Consider the following 22,202-nt stretch of genomic DNA (forward strand, 5'->3'; position numbering starts at 1 on the left):
TTGTATTTTTCATAAATTTAAATAAATTTAAAACTAGCATAGCATTTTAGGGAAATTAAGTTTGAGACCAGTTTCCTAATGCATTTTTTCTTGAGCTTTACTACACTTCAACATTTCCTGGTTTAGAACAACAAGGTGCATATATTTGGGGAAAAAAAAATCATGATCCTTTATAGCTCTACAGCAAGTCTGTGAGTCTCTCTGCCTTCAGCAGACAATTTATGTTTTATGGTAGCAGCTCAGAAAAGAAAAAAAGTAATTTAAAACATTTACATTTGATTCTTGAGCTCTTCCTCATTTCTTTAACTTTTCTTAGAAAATTTTTAGTAAATATTTTTGTGTTGAGCACTAGCCATCTGCCAGGTTGACTGCATGGTAATAGAAGTTTGCAGAATATTTGTCATTCTTGAATTTTCAAATTTTGAAGCAATGTTTTTTATTTCACAGTGATATTATTGATTTGGTTTAAGTGTTCCTTTTCTTGGTCTTTCAGTATGCAGAGGTGCCAAAGCAGACATAGTGTTCTTGACAGATGCTTCCTGGAGTATTGGTGATGATAACTTCAACAAAGTAGTGAAATTTGTGTTTAATACAGTAGGAGCCTTTGACTTGATTAATCCTGCTGGAATCCAGGTAGGTTTGTTACTTCCATTTGGTACATTTTGAAGGGAAACTGAAGATGAAGCTGGATTACTAAAGTGACATCTGATTTTTCCTTTCTTTCAGAATTCTGTCAGTTTTTTGTATTAGACTGTAAAATGCGTGTGTACATGTGTGCATGTATAATTATTTATGCAATATATTGGTCATTTTATAAATACAAAGGGAATCCAGCCTATCCTGAGAGGTTATTATTCTGAAAATTATTCTGTGGGAATCCTTCAGGCAGAGAAATTGGGGTGATGTATGGTCAATGTATGGTTAATTGTATATTTTTGTTTCTTTGTATAGGGCAACAAGAACTGGCACACTGCCTAGTTGTTATATGCTAGGTTTTGTCTGAGTCATATCAAACATATGTTTTGGGGACATTCTGACTGTCGAGTGAGGGTTACGTTTTAATTTCTCAGTGCAAGAAAGCAGAGTCCATCTGGCTTGCCATTAGCTTTGTCTTGTTGAGCTGCCTAGAATTCCACTGCAGTAAGTAGCCAGAATCCCTTTGAGAGGGGCACTTGCATAAATCTCTTAATTCCAATCTAGAGATAGATAACATGGGTCCACTCCATGGTGGGCATAGTGAAAATAGAAGGAAAAAAGTTAGTCTAAATGTATTAATGTATCTTGAAAGAATAAATAGTAATAGTTAATGAGGAGTAAACTTTCAGGATTTCTGGGCTGATCATAGTTATTTCAAAGACAGTTCCTGTCAGGCTTCTTGCTGTAAACCCTGCACCATTACTGGTTTTCTTTTGCTTATGGGTAGCTGGATGAAGTCACTGCCTAGTTTCCCATAACCATTTCTCTTTCACTAGAGGAAGTGAATGATGTGAGATGTGAGAGAGTTTCAAAGAAGATATTTCTGGAGCATTGCAATGATCTGCAGGTGCAATGCATTTTCCTTGGTTAGAAGGCTGAAGGTGTTTTTTTTGTGGGAGATTGTGGGAGTGATTTTCTCCAGTAACTATAAAAACTATTTACATTGCTCATGAACTGCCTTTCATCTTCTAGGCATATTTTTAGGTCTTTGATTCCTTGTCTTTAACTCTAGACATTTTTAAGGAAAAGATAACCTACATACTTTTCTTTGTGTCAGACATTCTTTATTCTTCTTAGCTCTAATCTATACTGGGTAGTTTTCCTTTCCATTTGTTTGTTTTATAATATTTTTTTCCCTGCGAATATATGTGGATCCCTGGCATAGAGATAGAGAAGGCCTAGCATAGGTGGCAGAGACATGTAAATGCTAATGTTTAGTAGAATATTGAAGTCATATCCCTCTTGAGATGCAACAATCTCAAGTTTTGAATTGAATAATAATAATATAAAAAGGGGAATTTACTTCAATAAATGTGAATATATACATACAGAGAGATATCTGTTCAGCAGCAAATTAATATACTATAATATTGCAATTTTACAGAAAAAAAAAAAGGAACAAAATGAAATATATGTTTATAATATTTAAAGATAATTTCAGTATAAACATTCAGTGATTGTATTCCAGTATTTAAGGCAAGAGAGTACACAAGTTTGTATATATTTAACTTTATTGACATTCTATTGTCAAATTCTTTTTGTATTTCCTAAAAAAACCTGGAAGAGGTTTTGTAGATACTGTATATCTTCTCAGAAGCAGAGAATAGGCACTATATATACTGCATCATGTTAATAGCAATAATTTAATCATACATGTTTAAGGTCACATCACATTTCATACACAAACAAGAAAGAAAGAAAAAAGTGTTGTGTGCACGTTGCTGTGATGATATTTGTTTATGTAAATATGTATGTGTGCTTAATCATACATATACAAAAAAGATTTTTCAAGTATTTAATTCTTACTAATATACCACAATACATATTTCAATGGAGAGAGTTGATCTGAATGTGGAAGTATGAGACTGAATGTTCTGATATATTCTGTTTCAGGTTTCATTTGTGCAATACAGTGATGAGGCAAAATCTGAATTTAAACTGAACACGTTTGATGACAAGGCTCAGGCCCTGGGAGCTCTTCAAAATATTCAGTACAGAGGAGGAAACACAAGGACAGGTAATTCTGAGCAGTAATTATATTTCTTTAAGAGAAAATATTTTCAGAAACTGCCTCATTATCCTAATATTGCAAGTCTGAAGAGTTAGGTTTTTGCATTCTTCTGTTTCAGCAGTGTGGCCGTTGCCCTTTCAAAGTAACATATGGGATTTATTCTCTTGTGGATAATATGGCTGACTCCTTGTTCATTGTGCACTTTACAGGCAAAGCCCTAACATTTATCAAAGAAAAGGTTTTGACTTGGGAGAGTGGCATGAGGCGAGGTGTTCCCAAAGTACTTGTTGTTGTCACAGATGGTCGGTCTCAGGATGAAGTGAGGAAAGCAGCAACTGTCATACAGCACTCTGGTAAGCAATGCACAGCACCTGGCTGTTTCATTTCCTCATGTATTAAACAATGCAATTATAAGTGATGCTTCGATTATCTGGGAATACTTTCATCATTCATGTACTCAGAAATGTATTCTCAGTCTTTGCAAAAAGCTCAAAACTATTTAAAGAATTTAGACTCACTGGGACAGACTTGACTTTTTTTTCTCTAGCCGCCTCTCTGGGGTAGGATGTGGCTTCCCAAGGCCTTCAAGTAATTCCTCATGCATATAATTTCATAGATGTGACTTTTGGTTACTTCTTTCTCTCCTTCCTGCGTGAACCCCGAGGATCATTGTGAAGTGTACTCTGTTCTTGTGCTTTTGATGTAATGGGCCTGTTTTTTTGTGCTTTATGTTTTACCTGGTGTAAACCAGTGGATCTCCAATTAAAGTAACTGCTTTTGGTGGAGCTGGATCTGAACCAACTCCTTCATTGCCTTTTGAGCTGAGAAGTGTTGTACTTCCTCTTCAGATTTGTTGAATGTGGTTTATATGAGTCTAATAATCTATTCCTGTCCCTGCATCCAGCACTTTTGCATTTCAATGCATGAACCACCTGGAATCTTGTTCCCTGAGTAAGGAGATGTTATACTTCCTTACAGAAATCACTGGCATGTAAATTGCAAGTGGTCATCTTCTCTGCCTCTGTGATCTGAAGGAATCAGCTCTGTCTAGATGGTTTCTAAAGATGTTTAGATATCCTGTTAGTAAAAATCTCTATAGTCTCCCTGGATAATCTGCTTTAGTGCTTAACTACCCTAATAGTTGGAAAGCTTTGCCTCACATTTCACTGAAGAGTTTCTGCAGGCTAATGAAATAATTGTCTTCATTTCATTTACCTAATTAACCAGTAAGGCAGTTGATCACTGTCCATTGTAACAGGCCTTACTATATGAAGCCCGTTGTCATTTCCTCTTTCTGTCTTCTCTTTTCTAGACTCAACAAACCCATTTCCTTCAACCTCCTGTTGACCATGTTTTCTAACCCTCTTATAATTTTTGCTCTCCTCTCTTCTTGCTCTGGTTTCTTTGCATCTTAAATGTCATGCTCAAAGCTGAACAGAGTATTTTAGCCAAAGCTTCACCAGAATTGGCTACAGAGCAGTAGTTATCTTCTATTTGAAAAAATAAAAATGTAAATAAAGATAGCTTTATTATTTCCAATAAATGTGAATTCTGCTTTCAGCCTTCAACCAGCATTTCCAATGTCTCCAGTTTCTTGTAAATGAAATTTTATGGGAGATTTTTTTCTGTGTAGTGCTGAATTGTGCAGTGACTTTTCTTCCTTGTCTTCTGGCATGGCAAAGAGAGGTCAAATTATCACATGGAGGGTTAGGTGGGAAAAATAAAAGGAATAAATAAGTCAGAGATAGAATTCTGTAAAGGCTAGAAGAGAGCAGGAAACAAAAACTTGGCATAGAAGGCAAGGAAATGCTAATTTAATGATTTGAAGAGGAAAATCACCCTGACAAAGAAGGAGATTATGCCATTACACCTGGTCTTACACTTAAATTCTAGTGTTTGAGTTCTTCTCATTTCATAACACCTAAATGTCTAGTCTAAGGTCGTCATGTAATATCCTTTTATGGCTAGTGAAGAGAGCAATGGATGGGCATCTACAGACTGTGGTTTATTCTATCTTGAAGTTAGAATTTTAGGGAGGTGAGATGAATTGCATTCTGAGTCTGCCCATGTCTGTCTGTTGATTATAGAGGAAGAATATAGACTAGCTTAGACTTGTTGCTAACTTGGAAAGTAAAAATAGGTGAGATGAATAACACCCTAAGAAAGTGAAGGAAAAACTGAAAAACATGAAATGCAGGAGGTAGCAACAGATAGAGAACTGGATAACTAATAGTGTGCACAAATATTTTGGACACAGAACAGATTTAGGATACTGTTGAGTTGAGAGGATTGTACATTTTGTATGAAAGAATGAGAGTACTATGTAGAAAAGGCTGTGTGAGATTGGATAATGCCCAACAAAAATCAATGAAGGAATGAGAAGAACATTTTGAAAGTTGCAAAAATCAGTTCAATCCCTCCTGAGCTTTTATAGGGTGAAAGGATATGCAGAATGTATACTCATAATGAAGGACAGATAAGAGACTGGGTAAAGCTTGAGAAATCAATGATAGAGATGGTTTGTGAAATATATTGACCTGAAAAATGGTAATTTTCTTTTACCACATTTTAAGTAAAAAATGTTATTTTTACAGGCTTCAGTGTCTTTGTGGTTGGTGTGGCTGATGTAGATTACAATGAGCTGGCCAAGATTGCCAGCAAACCCAGTGAGCGCCATGTGTTTATTGTTGATGACTTTGATGCCTTTGAAAAGATTCAAGATAACCTTGTCACCTTTGTGTGTGAGACAGCTACCTCAAGTGAGTAGAAGACATGATTTTCACTTTTCCCAAATTAGTACTTGTGCTTATATACTGCTACAGTTGTATGGGAAGTTGACTCTGGCTGGACACCATGTGCACACCAAAGCTGCTCTATCACTCTCCTCCTCAGCTGGACAGGGGAGATAAACTATAACAAAAAGCTCATGGGTTGAGATAAGGACAGGAAGAGATCACTCACCAATTACCATCACAGACAAAACAGACTCACCTTGGGGAAAAAATTAATTTAATTTGTTACCAATCAAAATAAAAGTAAGGTAATGAGAAATAAAAACAAAATCTTAAAACACCTTCCTTCCCCCCTCTCTCTTCTTCCTAGGCTTAACTTTACTCCCAATTTTCTCTACCTCATCCCCTTCAGTGGCACAGTGGCTTGTGATCAGTTCATCACATATTGTCTCTGCTGCTCCTTCCTCCTCAGAGGGAGGACTCCTCACTCTCTTCCCCTGCTCCAGTGTGTGGTCCCTCCCATGGGACACAGTCCTCTGTGAACTTGTCCAATGTGAATCCTTCCCAGAGGCTGCAGTTCTTCATGAACTCCTCCAGTGTGGGTCCCTTCCATGGGGTGCAGTCCTTCAGGAACAGGCTTCTCCAGCGTGGGTCCCTCGTGGGCTCACAAGTCCTGACAGGAAGCCTGCGCGAGCGTGGGCTTCTCTCTCCACGGGGCCACAGGTCCTGCCAGAAGCCTGCTCCAGTGTGGGCTTCCCATGGGATCACAGTCTTCTTCAGGCACATCAGCCTGCTATGGTGTGGTGTCCTCCACAGGCTGCAGGTACATATCTGCTCCACCGTGGACCTCCGTGGGCTGCAGAGGGACAGCTTGCCTCACCATGGTCTTCACCATGGGCTGCAGGGAATCTCTGCTGTGGCTCCTGGAGCACCTCCTCCCCCTCCTTCTTCACTGACCTTGGTGTCTGCAGCGTTGTTTCTCTCTCATATTCTCAGTCCTCTCTCTGGCTGCAGTTGCCCAGTTGCACAGCAGTTTTTCCCCCTTCTTTAATACGTTATTTCAGAGGTGCTACCGCTGTTGCTTTTTGGTTTGGCCTTGGCCAGTGCAGGTCCATCTTGGAGCTGGCTGGCATTGGTTCCATCAGACACAGGGGAAGCTTCTAGCAGCTTCTCACAGAAGCCACCCCTGTAGGACCCCTGCTACCAAAACCTTGCCACCCAAACCCAATACTAGTTGCCATCCCATCTAAAGTACATAAAAAGAAATATTACTATCTAAAAGTTAGGTTTCATAACCGGACATAGTTTAAGGGAGCAAATGACTTTTTAAAAATCTTGAAGTAGGTATTGTATTTTATGTAATCTTGTCTCACATTTCAAAAGTACTGATATAACAAAAAAAGAGTAACAATCAGTGAGAACTACTGCTCTTTAAGAAGTAGAATAATGCCTAATGTGAACTGGGGGGTGCAATAGGTCTCTTATTTACCACCGGTCTAGTGTTGTTAAAGAGGTGCAGCTATAGTGTGTGATGCTGTTTTGAAATTATCTAAATAAAGTTCAGTTGTTTACTCAAGTGAAATCCTTCTATGGCAAAAATGAGAAATTCTCAGGCCTGTCATGTGCAACTGTGTAGTCCCCAACTGCCTCATCCGCTGGCTCCTGAGGAGCCATATAAATCTGCAGTTTTTCCTTGTGAATCTGACAGCTATTATGCAGCCTGACTCATGCCTTAAATATTCATGGAAAGACTGTGTCATTGTGCTCCTTTTTTTCTTATGAATTAGACTCTTAAAATATTTGGGGGGTTCATTTGTTATTCCATACAGTTTGTCATGGTAGAAATATCCTATTTAAAAGATTTTAATAGTACATCTAACACAGAGCAGAACAGAGTATGACAAATGTAACAGAAGTTGGATAATAATTAATAATAGCACAGACTTTTTGGTAATAAAACTTTTTAAAGTATACGTCTGTTCATATCCTGTTAAGTTTTATAGTTTTGAATTATATGTTGTTTTGTGTCTTTTAGCTTGTCCTCTTATTTACTTGGAGGGATACACTTCACCTGGTAAGTAACTGTCTAATATTTTGACATAGGTTCACTGGTGTCTTTTACTACTCTAGAATGTTTTTACTTTTTATTTTCTCTCTGGATTTAAAGGTTTCAAGATGCTGGAATCATATAATCTAACAGAGAGGCATTTTGCTTCTGTACAAGGCGTATCACTGGAATCAGGTTCTTTCCCAAGCTACGTAGCATATAGACTCCATAAAAATGCCTTTGTCAGCCAGCCAATGCGGTAAGTAAACCTGACAGACTCATATTTAGGGCAAGCAGGTGAGAAAGGATTAATAGAGTTTATAGATTATAACATTACTATCTTATGGAAGATGCATTTATTTGATGTTCTTTTTACTGAAATCCAGGAAATACACTCCAAAGGACTTCTATCATTGTTCTCATGAAATGCTAATCTATTTCTTCTGTTGCGATCTGTTTGTTATTAATCCAGTTTCTTATTATTCTTTTTTAAGATTATACTTCTTAACCATTTGAGTTGCATATAATTCACAGTTTGTCCTTAGTCAGTTGAACAACAGCGTCTTTAGTACAATGAATTCCACGTTGCCAGAGAGAAATGGTTTCAGTATGGAAGGAACACACTGACTCCATAGATTTAGAGTAGTTTCTTCTCTACTTGAGTTGCCGTATTTGGCAAATGGATTGGAGTTTTCAAGGGTCTGTGATCTTAGAGCTTGGTTATGGAGGGGCAATATATGGTCATTCTTGCTAACAATTTTTTAAAAAAACCCAAAAAGCCTTAGCCCCTAGTTTTAGTAAGGGGGGAACAGTACCTCTCTTTTTTTTTTTTTTTTTTTTTTTTAACATTTGCTCTTCTCCCATCTATTTAAGTAAGTTTCAAAAAAACTCATTCAGAGTCAGAGAAGATGTCCCAGAATAGCCCATTGTTCCTATTAAATTTAAGGAAATTTAATCTTTTCATACAAGCCTTTGAAATCTGCAATCCTGCCAGAATGGGTAGAGATCAGATCACAGGCACAGGAGCTGAGATGTATGAATAAATAATTTCTTTTTGCCAGCCTTCTCAGCTCACAACTTTAAAAGTGGAGGACGTGAGGAGTTTCTGAGTTCATTGATGTGTCATTATAGCTATGGGGGTGATAGGTCTCTGACAGCCTGGATTTTTACAATCTAGGGAAGTACAGATAATCCCAGTTTTGCAACTCTTACATTAAGATAAACCTTGCATTTAGCAGGATAAGATGATAAAAAGACAATAAAAAGACAGACTTCCTATTTATTTCTTCTTTTTTTTTTTTTTTTTTTTTTTAGAATGTTGTGATACATAGTCTGTTGTCTGCTGTAAGAGGTGGAATAGACTTGCCAGAGTATTCTGGGCACTTATTTTTCATGAGAAGCCAGAAAATAAAACTCACTTTAGACTGAGTCAGCAAAGCAATAAAAGCATCCTGATCCTGGTGGCATAGTTGTTTCCATATTTGAAATAACTTGGTATCTGAGTTATAAATAGTGTTGCCATATATACTTGAATATTTTCATTCCTGGACTTTGTTGTGAGGTGTTGATTTAGTGATATGGCTATTATTGCAATGTCCACAATTGTACGGGTACATAAGCTTTTCCTAAAATACAGAGCAGCTTCTCTCTTCATTTCAAGGTTTCTATGTTTATGTTCGTGAGGCCAAATCCCCTTCTCAGTTCCATTATAATGGTTAAGGAGAAGCAGAAGTTACTTCCTTTCTTACAGTTCCTTTCCTGCATTCCTTGCCTTCCCCTTCAGAAAATGCTGGAGGCGACTTAATACATGCTTTTATTTACTTCTGGCTTTCTGCTTTTTTAATGTCTAACAGTCTGAACATCACAAATCTAACCTCAGCCACTGATGAATGAGGTGGAGCCCAAATACATCACCAATTGCAGAGAATACATTAAATACCTCCTTCACCTCATCCATGCCTGAAGGACAGCAGTAGTTAAGTGCTGTTTTCTGTTGCCTGTTTAAAACAGGTCAGATGAAAAAAGAATAAAGTTATGGTCCTTTTTTCTGTACTTATCATAAAGGAATTTAAAATATGTGTAGTTTATACAGAATCTTGCAACAAGAATATATCTCCCAGAGTTCTTGATCGTATTCTGGCTTCCACAATAACCACGGTGTGTGGACCAACTGAAGACAGGCTGTGAGTTCATCTTAACAAATCACATACTGCTTTTTATCACAAAGTTCTTTCCTATTTGAGAGAGTAGTTAAAGTGTTACTCTCATGTCTTTTATTTGAAAAAGAGCAAATGATGAACATCTTATTTTCCTCATGGGTTTCCATGTGAAAAAATATCTTCATATTGTCTTAACAGGGAGATTCACCCAGAGGGATTGCCACAGGCGTACACTATTATTCTGTTATTCCGTCTTCTGCCTGAATCCCCCAGTGAGCCTTTTGCAATTTGGCAGATTACAGACAGAGATTACAAACCACAAGTTGGAGTTGTGCTTGATCGTAAGGATGATTTTGCTTATTTATCGCATAGCAACTTTATATATTACATTACTTTGCATGCATGCTTTCCAGATATTGCCAACCCAAAGCATTCCTACATGGTAAAAGGATTATATATTTTTAGTTTTAAGAGATTTTTTTTTTACTTTGTACATCAGTTATTTTTTTCAACTAAGAATAATTGATGTAAGCTACTCTTCAACTTTGTATTACCTCTAAAACCAAAGGAAAATACATCTATGTACTTATGGGTCATTAAGACCATCTATAACCTCTGTTTACCCAATTGAGTGGTATATTACATTTTATCTATGAGTGTATCTTAGGATGGTGGTTTCAGTAGTACATATGAAATGAAATGTAATATTTTCATTTATTGCAGCTGCCAGCAAAGTGCTGTCATTCTTTAACAAGGATACAAGGGGAGAGGTTCAAACTGTAACTTTTGATAATGATGAAGTAAAGAAAATCTTTTATGGAAGCTTCCATAAGGTAAAGGATTGAATTTATGAGTGCTGCTTTCTGCAGTGCTATTCTTTGAAACAAAAAACAAGTAAGCAGAAGTCACTGTCAATTATATCTGATCTTTGTATAGGACACATAGTATAGTTGATATAGGGATTTACAGATCATGTAAAACAACATCTTTTAAGTTACAGCTCTTCTTTGAACCTATGTAAGAGATTTGTCAAGAATTTGTCAAGATTGTGTAAGTGAAGGGATATATCTGAACAAGACATCATAGCCTGATGTCTGACACATGAAAAGGAAGAATAAAGATAAACAGGAAAAAAGGGAAAGGAAGTTGCGGTGAGAAATGACTTGGGGGCAGGAGGGGGTGGGGAATGTAAAGATTTGAAATCATTCAGAGAAGGTGAAGGTATAGCCACAGAAAGTAAGTGGCTATTGACATACACATAAAAGCAAGGAACCAATTTCAGGAGCTGAATAACATATTGAATAAGATTCATATGTTTAACAAACATAAGACATGTATGTGTATATATTTTGTATGTATGAATGTGTATTGGTATATTTTTGGCTTAAATTCACTTTGCCGAAAATATTCCAAAGTAATGTTAACTGAGGAAGCAACAATAATGACAGAGAGACCGTAAAAGATTGTACAATCTATTTGTGATTTAGAATGAAACTCGTTTTTTGAATTGTCGAAATGTCTAGTGAAATCCTTACATGTTACTGCATCTGCTTTCAGCTGTGATAGTTTTGTGCTTGCTTTTCTAATTTTGTGCACTGAATTACAAAAACTAGATCCTTCCAGACTTCCTTACCTCTAGTCATCAGGAAATGTTTGACCCAGGCTACATATATATATCTAAAACACAATTTAAAAAATATTTTCTTGCTGTGTTAAATATATATGTTTAGGGCAAGGAAGTGAGTTGCAATTGCAACATTTTTGGTCAGCTGAAATGTACATTCCCATGTTTTCATTTATCTCCATTTTGTTTAGTTTAGTTTTCTTCTGATGACTAAATATGGCTGCAATATAACATTTGTTTTCTTTATGATACCCTCTCCTGCCTGACTAGTCATTACCAGCATTCCTTTAACGATACTGATAAGAGGTTGCCTCTCTCAACTTGCTGATACTGGAGGCCACACTGTCAACCTGGCTCTGCTAGGCTGAAAACAGAGGAAGATAGCTGGTGCCAGCATTATAACATTTTGTAACTTCATCTGTTTAAAACACGAATGACTACAAAAATCACACAGTACTATAAAAGCTATTGGTTTCCTCAGAATTTGACAGAGGATAATTTCCCAAACTGCTTTTATGTTATATCCAGTTTTTCTTGTTTTATAGTTTATTTAATGGCTAATTATTTTTGCGTATATAAAGAAAAGTTTAGGTCACTGACTTTGTAACTGATACTTATCAGTAGGCTTGGATCACACCTGCATTAGGCAGCCTCTATTTAGTCCTTGGCATTTGGCTTTTTGCCTTTCTTGTTTTCTGATAGCTTAGTAGGACAACTGAATTTTAAGGAAATGTATTAATCTACTGGAGTGAGAAAAACTGTCAGTAAGTGCTAGGATAAATATTGATTTGGTGTAAAAGTTAAGTCATCTTATCACTAAGAAGTACTGTTAAGACACAGAACAGCATGTAGCATGCCTCATTTTATGTATCAGTGTGAGAGTTGAAATTTCCCTTCTTCAGGTCAGTGGTGTGAAATTCTCTACACGCTATACTGCTAGCAGTCTGTTTTAAGTGTCTGCTGCTGATTTCACTGATGTTCAGAGTCATATTTTCCCTTGTAGTTCCTCCAAATGTGATAGAGCTGGGCAGAATTATCTGACAGCGCTTACAGTGAAGCTCTGCCCATTTATCAGAGCAAATGGGGAACAACCTGAAACTCCAGCAATACTAGCAGTTATGTATAACTGTTTATTACACTTACTGGTGAAAAACAATTACAGAGGAAATAAAAATCCAGAATTTTGTATTATTTTAGTAGTTAAATGCACTCATACATATGAGCATAAAGCAATCCTAAAATGCCAAATGATGTACAGAAGTAACAGCCATTTGCAAATTATTTTAAAGCTCTGGAACTATGAATTCTTGCATATAAGATTTCCTTAAGTGAAAATATATCATTTTCTTAGTGTGTCATTCCCCTTCTTTGTTTTTTCCCCAGAAAAAAAAAGAAAACTTCAGATTTTAATAGTATTTAAAGTAACTGGATTAGCTTTGATGTAAAGATCTATATTTGGGATTTTTCACCATGTAACAGCACTGATTCCTCTGGATTGTCTCCAGGATGATTACTGAGATTGCTATATGAGCATCATGGGATTCCCCAGCTCATGTGCTGGGAAAGCCTTATATATCAGCCATGTTGATTAGCTCCTACTAAAGGATAGCAGTAGTTTCAGCTGGATGAAGGAAGGGAAGTAAGATTAACACATTTCAGAAGTTACTTCTGCAATTTCTCCTACCATCCAGTTTCAAAGAAATTACAAATCTTTAGAATGCAAGATGTTATCCAAAATATCAAACATTTTCATGATTTTCATTCGGTGATTTACTGGCTCATTCGGTGAAGCACAGTTAACTGCACCTAACTGTGCAGGGAAATTTACTTTGGCATACTTGAACACTGTGTAACATAGCTACGGTGAAAGCTGTTGAATCTGGCAAGTCCCATAGGAAAAATCCTGACTGCCAGAGACATTCATTAAATTTATAACTGAATGTTTTGGAGAGACAGACGACTTCTACTTTCTTATCCTTACCATGCTAGACTTCCTTTTAGATTGCAGTTTTGCAGTAGTTTGCCACAGGAAATTTGATAATGAGTGTATATGTCTTTCTACTGATATACACATGGGATAACAGTTTACTTAGCTTATTGATGTGGTTCATTTAGAAGTAGATCAGAAGACTTTATCTTTATCTTAGAAGGGGTCCATAGAAAGAAATTTATGTTTTATCTCTTAAAACTTCAGTGCCTTCTGGCACTGGGAATGGTGAGAAGTGATGCTTTATGTTGATGTGTTAGAAACTGAAGAGAAAGTTTCTGTTAACATTTTGTTTTCAACAAACAAAATGTAGCAGGATTGAATACAAAGATGTTTTATTTACTGTGAATGCTAGATGCCTACTTTTATTAGATTTATGCCTGGGCCATGAGATTGAGGCTGGAAGTCAGAGCTGGTGTTAAATCAGAAGTTAGTTAAGTCAATGACTTGGGGAAGCTCTACTTATTTTTGATGGCTGGGATCACTTCTTTGGATGGGTAGGTGATGTTCAGAGGTCATTGCTGTTTGAACATTTTCAAATTGATGGTCTCATTCAACATTCTGTTGTGGATTCACCTCTACTAAGTTTTGTGTGGAAATGAAAATGCAGTAATATACATTTGCTATGCAGATTTCATTTACTTTATTTAAACTTTGACAAATACTTAACATTCTAGAAGGACTTGCATGCCAGGTACCTTTCAGAATTAGTAAATTACATCTGTGGTGCATTTAAACTGTGTGATGCTATAGTTAACCTGTACAATTTGGTTATATAATTAAATGACTGAGTATATGATGTATAAATAATGATGAATTTAAAGTTTTGGCAAGATGCTTATTTTATTTCATAGAAAGTTTGGTGTGTAATACCAAACCATATTTTGGACACACTCAGCTATCTTTCCATTATTTTTTTATTCGATCAGTGAACAATGTTGGGAATGTTAATTGAAAAACCTTTCGTATACACATCACCAAGAATTAAACTATGATGCCAACTGAATTTCAGATGACAAAAAATGAGGGCAGTTTTAAAAGTCTTAATTCCAATTACATAAAACATAAGCACATAATGTTTAAAGAGTATTAGATAAGCTATGCTGATGCCCTGGAGACAACTCCACATGGGAAAATATTTAATATGGAAAAAAAGGACAAATTCTCAGGAGATTTTTCAGGCATTTGTTGACTCAAGACATTTAAGGCAATCTCTGTTTCAACTCTATGCCATTTTTTTTAAGCAGTCATCAAATAGCAATATGTTTCTGAAGGGTTGTGTACTGTGATAGCAGAAGCTTTAATATGTAAATGCATACTTCAAGGATTCTTTACTGCTGATCTTACTGCGTTGATATTTTAACAATTACATAGATGTTATAATGTGGTATATAATTTATATGAAGTATGTAAGGTATATAAAGCTACTGAAACCTTTCTGTTGCCTTAAGATGTTCTTCCTTCAACTGTATATTGGACTCTCCCTTTGTTAGTCATTCTTTTCTCCCTCCCAAGTTTCCCTTGTTTCCATTAATTAATCTCTTCCTCTTCTTCCCTGTTTCTCCTTATTTTGGCATATGTTTTTGTAGCCAAATTTCTCTCATGGAAATTTCTCTCTTGCATCTTCCATTATTTTGTCTTTTTCTGGGCAGCCTTCTCTGCTCACTTCCTGTATCTCAATGCAACTAATGCTTCTGGTTGAGTCATCTGTGGAAACTGAACCCTGGATCTTTGGATCTCAAACAATCTACTCTCTGAACTACAGACAGAGTCTGTTAGCCAGTGGGCAGTCACAGATTCATAAACCTCTTGTGTGGTCCCAGCCAACAGAAGAGGACAAGAAGAATTTATATTCAATTCCTCTCAAAAATTCTTTTTATTTTTTACTTTTATGACATCTTAAAGCAATTTTCAGGCAAGCTTTTTTAAATAGATCATTGTAGTTCAACTATCACATTAAATAGTAGTTCTAAGCTGTGCTTATGCATTCATCTTATTGACCTTCAGCACATTTTAAAGAAGTTACTAATGTCATAGACCTTCCTTGACTTTGAATTTTCCCATCAGTTGAAAGTAAAGCAGGATTAGTAGGAAGAAAATGTAAACCCGTATTACCTAAACAGTGAAATACTGCTAAAGTATTAAATAAAGTAAATATGCCTATGTGCCTTTTCTAAATATTACGTTAAACTTTTTTTCAGGTCCATATTGTTGTAACTTCATCAAATGTTAAGATTTACATTGACTGCAGTGAAATACTGGAAAAACCAATTAAGGAGGCTGGGAACATCACAACTGATGGCTATGAAATACTTGGGAAACTTCTGAAAGGTGATCGGAGATCAGCAACAGTAAGCAATAAACATTAATCCATTCATTAAAGCAAGCCCTTGAAATTTTCTGAGGAAAGAGATTAGAGGTTAAGGTTTGCCAACAAACTGGTATTGCAGCTTTAAAGTGTTTGTACTGCAAGACCCAATATACTTAACTGAGAAGTTTGGTCTTGATAACTTCTCATTCTAGCAGGATTGCAAGAACACAAATCTAATAGCTGAAAGTTGCAGTGAGGTAAATTCAAACAAGAGTGGAAATGTTTTTCTTTTAATAGGAAGAGCAGTTAGTCATTGGAACCATTTACTGTGGATTCTTTATAATTGGAAATCTTTAAATGAAGATTGCTTTGTTTTCCTAAAAGGCATTCTCTAATGAACAGGTTTTAATTCTGGCAAGTCCTATAGTCTGTTTTTTATTGGGTGATCAGAGTAATCACCACTGGCTTTATGATCTATAAACCTGTAATGAAAAAGTGGCTGCTGATATGAAAGGCACATCAGTTTTCTTGATGGATTAACTATACTTAATATGTAATCAATGCTATTATCTGGGTTTCATATTAGAAGATTTAAGTCTGCAATCTGGCCCACGTGTGGAAACCCTAACACTTGAAGAAGATTCTTGGTGCTCACCACAAACTACAGGATCATAGTTCTTGGGATGAAAAAAAGAAAGGAAACTGCTTTTACTGTACAGTCTACCTAAGGTCCCCACTTCAGCCTTTCTGTAGAACTTTTCCCTGTTAATGTCAGTGGAAAGTTTCATACATGGATCTGAATTAATATATGACCAAAGGACTGCAGTCCTTAGAGCTGGTCCAAAATCTTTTCAGCCAGATTTCATGTTGAAGTGTACAGGCACTCAGCCAATGTAGTTCATCGGTATTATTCATTAAGTATTGCATAATATCTCTTGAGTCACTGTATTTAGTTACCTTTTGCCCCAGAACAAGAGCAAACATCTGTGCTTGAAGTTCTTGTAGCCTTTTATAGGCTTGGTTTAAATTTTTTTGTTGTTTTTAAATTATTTTTCTGTCAGTGTCAAAAAACAAAATGAAAGTCTGAATGATGTTAACTACATTAGAAATATTTTTTTTGAGGAGTCATTTTTAATAACGCCACTAGATTTCATAAATAACATCTCTAGTATCTTTCAAGAGTCCTCCTTTCTTTTACAGTTAGAAATCCAGAATTTTGACATTGTATGCAGTCCAGTTTGGACTAGCAGAGACAGATGCTGTGATCTTCCTTCTATGGTAAGTATAAATAAACCAGAGGCTATTAAAAAAATAATTGTTAATAACAAATGTAACAATACCAATATTAACCTCGTATTATACCTTGTACCAACCACACATCTAAATCACAATTGTCAAAGCAGCCAGTGAGCAACACTGCATTTCATAATTTTGTGTATGAGGTAATGTTCTAGAACTGAGTCCCTTAGGAATGGTGGAAAAAAGTTATATTTTGTATCTCAGTGTTATTTAAGATCCTAGGTATTATGAATGGAATAGCTATATTATTTTTTTATTTAATCTGTTCTTAGATTGGCATTCAAAAAGTAACTAGTTTATTCTCTGTCAGTGCAAGCTGATTGTCTAATGGATACAAATATTAGAACAGCAGAGATTGCATATTAATTTAATTTTGCCTGTGCCTCTTGTTAGTGTCTTGTATAACTTGCAGAAGAAATTTGCTAAAAATATGAAAGGTCCTGTAGAAGCACTTGGAGACCACTGTTTAGATGTGAGATTTACTTGTACTTGAAGACAGGGTAATAGAGAATCTTGCTGTTATTGTTTTAGAAAAGTATGCTGCCACCAAGTACTTTTCTTTAAAAGAACAGTAATAGTTATGATTGAATTTTCAGAGAGATGAAGCAAAATGCCCAGCTCTTCCAAATGCTTGCACCTGTACTCAAGACAGCGTGGGACCTCCAGGACCCCCTGGACCAGCTGTAAGGAACTATTTGCAATAGGCAGATTTTATGATTTTTAAATTTATGGAAGTAGTTTTGTGTTGATCTGTGGTTTTGTGAAACAAAGGTCAGTCAGATATACAGTTGCTATCAACATGTCCATAACATCATGGTAATCTGTTCCCCCTTCATCTTAGTTTAAAGCACAGTTGGGCAGTTCCTACCACCTCAACTTGTTTATGTAACAATCCTTTTCCCATATTTCCAGTGTGATCACTGTGAATAGCTCCTCATTGTTTGATAGGTTGAACGAATCTGGCCCAATCTCAGCTGTCTTGCTCTTCAAGTGCAAGATATTTTTAATGGTCTGTGCAAATATTTTTTCCTAAATACAGTCAGGATTTCACTCCAAGGAAAGATTCTTTACTGTGTCAGGGAAATAGTTACTCACTTTTTTTATATGGAGAGATAGAAATCTATGGAATGGATATGGTCCTACCAATTGCTTTGAATATAAGGGAGTTATACTCAGCTCAGCAGTCCTTCTACTTTGAAGCTATCAGAAATGCTTCGTGATGAATACTGAAGCCCAGTTAAATTGTCTGGCAGTTTACTAGAGAGGTATCCAGAGATTTTGATGAATATAAATTGAAGATGTTTATGTGTGCAGAGACAAAAATGAAAATAATTTTTCATAGGCTGAATTGGCAAGACTGAAGATGATGTGGTTTACCTGAGTTTCTTATGCATCTTTTATTCTAGTACTTTTTTAACAGTGTGATCTATTCACTTCAAAACCTTGGGCTTTCAAATAAGAGTTTGATAAAGAGGATTCATAACATACACCAGTATGATGTACTCTTGATTTCCCTGTATGAAATATATTTTCTTTCCAAATATTCAATTTAGGGTGGCCCAGGTGCTAAAGGTCCCAGAGGTGAAAGGGGTTTGACTGGATCATCTGTAAGTATCTTTCTGGAGGGCATATACAATATTGTTACATGCTTGCCTGTATGAAAATTTGTATGCTTAGTTCTATGCTGAGCTAAAAATGGAGATTAAAAATTTACTTGGAAATACACCTGTATGTTATTTATGTGCAGCCTGCTTATTTGAGACTATATATATACTACCTATGTATATATGTAGCCTCAAAGGCATTGACTGCACATCAGGCAACTAGACTACATGCATCAGGGTGTTAATACACACTCTGCAGCATTGTTGTCCTTTTTTCTGTACAGAGGAGACAGCTATACTTCTAATTAACACTTCCAGAAAGTGTGTATTGGCCTGAGACTGCCAACATGAATCAGAGAATAGCTTACAAAAGGATATGGCACTTGGAGAACTGTTTCCCCAGTTGTTCTGAAGTATTAAATGTGTCTCCAGGCTTCTGACTTACCTTAAGTGTGTAACCCAAAGGATTTTGCATTTACAGATCTAAGAAGGGGATGTCATTTACAATCTTGTTATAATTTTCTGCTTTAAGGGTCCACCTGGTCCTCGTGGCGAGACAGGTCCTCCTGGCCCTCAAGGCCCTCCAGGTCCACAGGGTCCCAATGGGCTGTCAATCCCAGGTGAACCGGTGAGTGGCCATTCTGAGTGAGGGTGGCAATGTGTGTGGAGTCAGAGCTGTCCATGGATGGCGGTTTTGGGAAGAGGGTGGAAACTTTGCCCTAACATTGATTTTTCCCTGCAACAGAGTACTATTGTGAAACAAGTCTCCTGAAACAAGTCTCTTTCAATACAATAGCATTTTCTATCCTGAATGTTACATGTGCTTACGGGATGCCTATGAAGAGACAGAGTCCAAATGTTGTAATGTACGTTGTCCTGCTCCATATTTAGTCTTACAGCTTTTCTGTAGAGTTGCTAGGCCTTCAAGTTCTAGGACTCAAAACTACCAAACTGTGATGCAGGAAGGTTAAGCACGCAGTATGACTAAGAAGACACAGATCTTTCTCACAGATTTACATGTCCAACTTCTATTTTCTGATCTTAAATCAGTAGCTGAAAATTCAGAGAGGCAATGGGTGCCTAGATCTAGGCATACAAAACAGCTCTTTGTTCCCAGGGGGCTTTCTTGGCAACAGCAATATTTTAGCAGGAGGCTATTTCTGATTTCATGGACATGCCTTCAAAGCCAGAGTAACACTATTAACACCGATGAAGTTTCACCAGATTCTGTATTTTATAGCAGATAGAATAGGTAACCCTTTGTCTACATTCTGAATGTATTAAGACTCCTTTTGCCAAACTTTAATAAGTAATCATTCCAAAAGCAGGAATGAAATGTTGATATTTCCTGTTTAGGATTAGCTTGAATTTTAATATAATCACGAACTTTTTGTATGGAGTCTTTGACTAAAATATAAAGTTTATGGGCAAAAAAATAGAAGTAGTGTCTGATTGTGTGCTTTCTCATTTTGCATTTGAAAGCAGGTACCTTCTCAGTCTATAATGTAATTTGGGAACCGGAAAACAAAATGTCCTTTAAGATAGACGTTAGGTACATTTTCTGTTTTGTAAGGACAAAGTGGAAAGATTTTGTTAACCAGTGCAGATGCTTTTCAGTTTTTTTCTATATACCGGGAGGAAAAATTTCATCAAGATAGATGACCTAGAGCTGCCAAACAGCAAGAAAGGCCAAACACATTCCATTTACATGTGGAATACAATAAATACATTTTTCACGTTCAGCTCCACTTACCTGTTGAGAAAGATAAAAGAGGTTGGGAGAAAACATGTAACCCTTCCCTGCTTTCCTGCTTGTGAAGACATTGATATCAGTCTCTCTTACTGAAAAGTCCATGTCACTTCCTTATCAAAATATGTGCCTGCTTCAAATGTCTGTTTGCCTATGTTTTTAATATAATGTCAACCAGTCATCCTGCATTTGCAAGTGTTTGTGACATGATCAGTATTGCTTCAGTTGAGAGGTATATATATCTTGATTTATTCCATAATACATAGTTGTTTTATGGATTCCTTAATTTAGGTATCACGCACGAAATATTTTGTGTCCATTTACACAAATTAATTATTTTTCTGATCTTTTTTGTAATTAAGAATCTCTAACAATCATTTATGAAAATTATAGGGTCGTCAAGGAATGAAAGGTGATGCTGGCCAGCCTGGACTACCAGGGCGATCGGTAAGTCAACACTTAGCCAAAATAATGTCATTTTACACTATTTCTGATGCAAGTTGGCTGCTGGACAGCTGTCATGACAACTGTCATGGGCTCTTCTCCACCTTCCTAGAACAGCTGTACTGAGTCAAGCCAAATGTCTATCATCTGGACAATTGTGAATGAACAGGGACAGGCCATTGGTACTAGGAAAAGTACAGATAACTCCTCAGGAAGGTCCCTCAACTTCTGACTACCTGCAGTTAAATGTCTTCCTAAAATAAAGGTTGCAGAACCTTTGCTGAACCTCTCTGCATCAATGTTGTCTAATTGCTTTCTACTTTTTGAAGTCAAATGGCCTTGGGACATTATGCTTTCTGAAAGAAGAGAGCAAAATTAAATTTCACTTACTTGCAGATTTCCATATTGTAAACTAGGGTTAGGTTTTGAGGAGAAAAAATAAGGTGTTTTTTTGGATAATCAGCTGAATTTGCATAATCTAAGCTCATTGATCTGCATATGTGGTGACATAACTAATATCCCTTGGTTACTATATTGTCCTTGATTTTCTGGGGATATAAAGACTATATGGGAGATGCTTAAATGATGTTGTGGATTTAGTTTAATCTATCAGATAACGTCAGTCATGGACCAAGGGCCTTATATTCTTTACCTTTTTATTAGTCCCTATAACCCTGAGTAATATACATTTAGGGAGTAGCAATGTCCTGTAGAAAGCAATGATACATTTTAGTGTACGGTGAGATTAGACAGAAAAGGGGGAAGGACATGACAACACGATACAAGGCTGCTCAATATCCAGTTCCTACCATAGTGGTACTGATCCTACAGAGTGCTGGATGACATTATTAGTGAGTGCCCTCTCATGTAGCTTGCCTGTTTAATTTTAGGGTTTATTCTCTACCCAGAAGCTACAAGGAACAGAAACAGAGAATTTACAGTGTGAACAATAAAGCAGCAGAAAGTTAAAAAATAGTACAATAGGGGGAAAAGTATAATAAAGGAAGAGTCTAATTTTTGTTTCTTTAGATACACTGATAGAAGACTGCAGCTAGGCTTTAGTCCCAGGTGTTAAAGGATTAGCTGACATCTGTAAGTCATGATTGTTAAAAAGCAACAAACCAAATATATCTGTTTTATGGAAACAGTACTGAAAATTATTTTTGAAGTTGTGTTATGGACTGGTAATGAAATGGAAGTAAAAAGTAAAATGAGGGTGAAGACTCTTGTATTATGTATATGAAATAAATGGTTTCTCCTAAAGGTTTGTTTTATTTTTGTAAATGCCAAAAAACAACATTGAAGACAGTTAAATATTTAAATGTGTGCATATGTACTGGGATGATTAGAATAGCAGTGATGTTTATTCTGTCATGGATACAGTTTATCATTTCTTTTCCCTCTAGGGAACCCCGGGTTTACCTGGTCCACCTGGCCCAATGGGACCTCCAGGAGAAAGGGTAAGGTTTCCTCAGTTTCTGTTCTGAAAAAAACAAGTGATGTGGTTTCTTCATTCTCCCTTCTTTATCATATCTTTC

At 36.4% G+C, this 22,202-nt stretch overlaps 1 protein-coding gene across 7 annotated transcripts in view; it reads left to right on the plus strand.

Moving 5' to 3' along the window:
• Positions 1-22,202, plus strand: part of COL12A1 (collagen type XII alpha 1 chain) — a 107,679-nt gene that overhangs the window by 69,058 nt on the left and 16,419 nt on the right. For all 7 annotated transcript variants that reach the window (XM_042803335.1, XM_033002760.2, XM_033002763.2 and 4 more), the window contains 15 exons: positions 494-633; positions 2,590-2,713; positions 2,917-3,060; positions 5,302-5,466; positions 7,475-7,513; positions 7,607-7,745; positions 9,844-9,986; positions 10,369-10,478; positions 15,458-15,607; positions 16,768-16,845; positions 17,463-17,549; positions 18,420-18,473; positions 19,003-19,098; positions 20,614-20,667; positions 22,071-22,124. In XM_042803335.1, the coding sequence (XP_042659269.1) occupies positions 494-633; positions 2,590-2,713; positions 2,917-3,060; positions 5,302-5,466; positions 7,475-7,513; positions 7,607-7,745; positions 9,844-9,986; positions 10,369-10,478; positions 15,458-15,607; positions 16,768-16,845; positions 17,463-17,549; positions 18,420-18,473; positions 19,003-19,098; positions 20,614-20,667; positions 22,071-22,124 (1,577 nt within the window). The remainder of the gene's footprint in view (positions 1-493; positions 634-2,589; positions 2,714-2,916; positions 3,061-5,301; positions 5,467-7,474; positions 7,514-7,606; positions 7,746-9,843; positions 9,987-10,368; positions 10,479-15,457; positions 15,608-16,767; positions 16,846-17,462; positions 17,550-18,419; positions 18,474-19,002; positions 19,099-20,613; positions 20,668-22,070; positions 22,125-22,202) is intronic.

The sequence above is a fragment of the Tyto alba genome, unplaced genomic scaffold, assembly GCF_018691265.1.
Source record: "Tyto alba isolate M040663 unplaced genomic scaffold, T.alba_DEE_v4.0 Super-Scaffold_40, whole genome shotgun sequence".
Classification (NCBI taxonomy): Eukaryota; Metazoa; Chordata; class Aves; order Strigiformes; family Tytonidae; genus Tyto; species Tyto alba.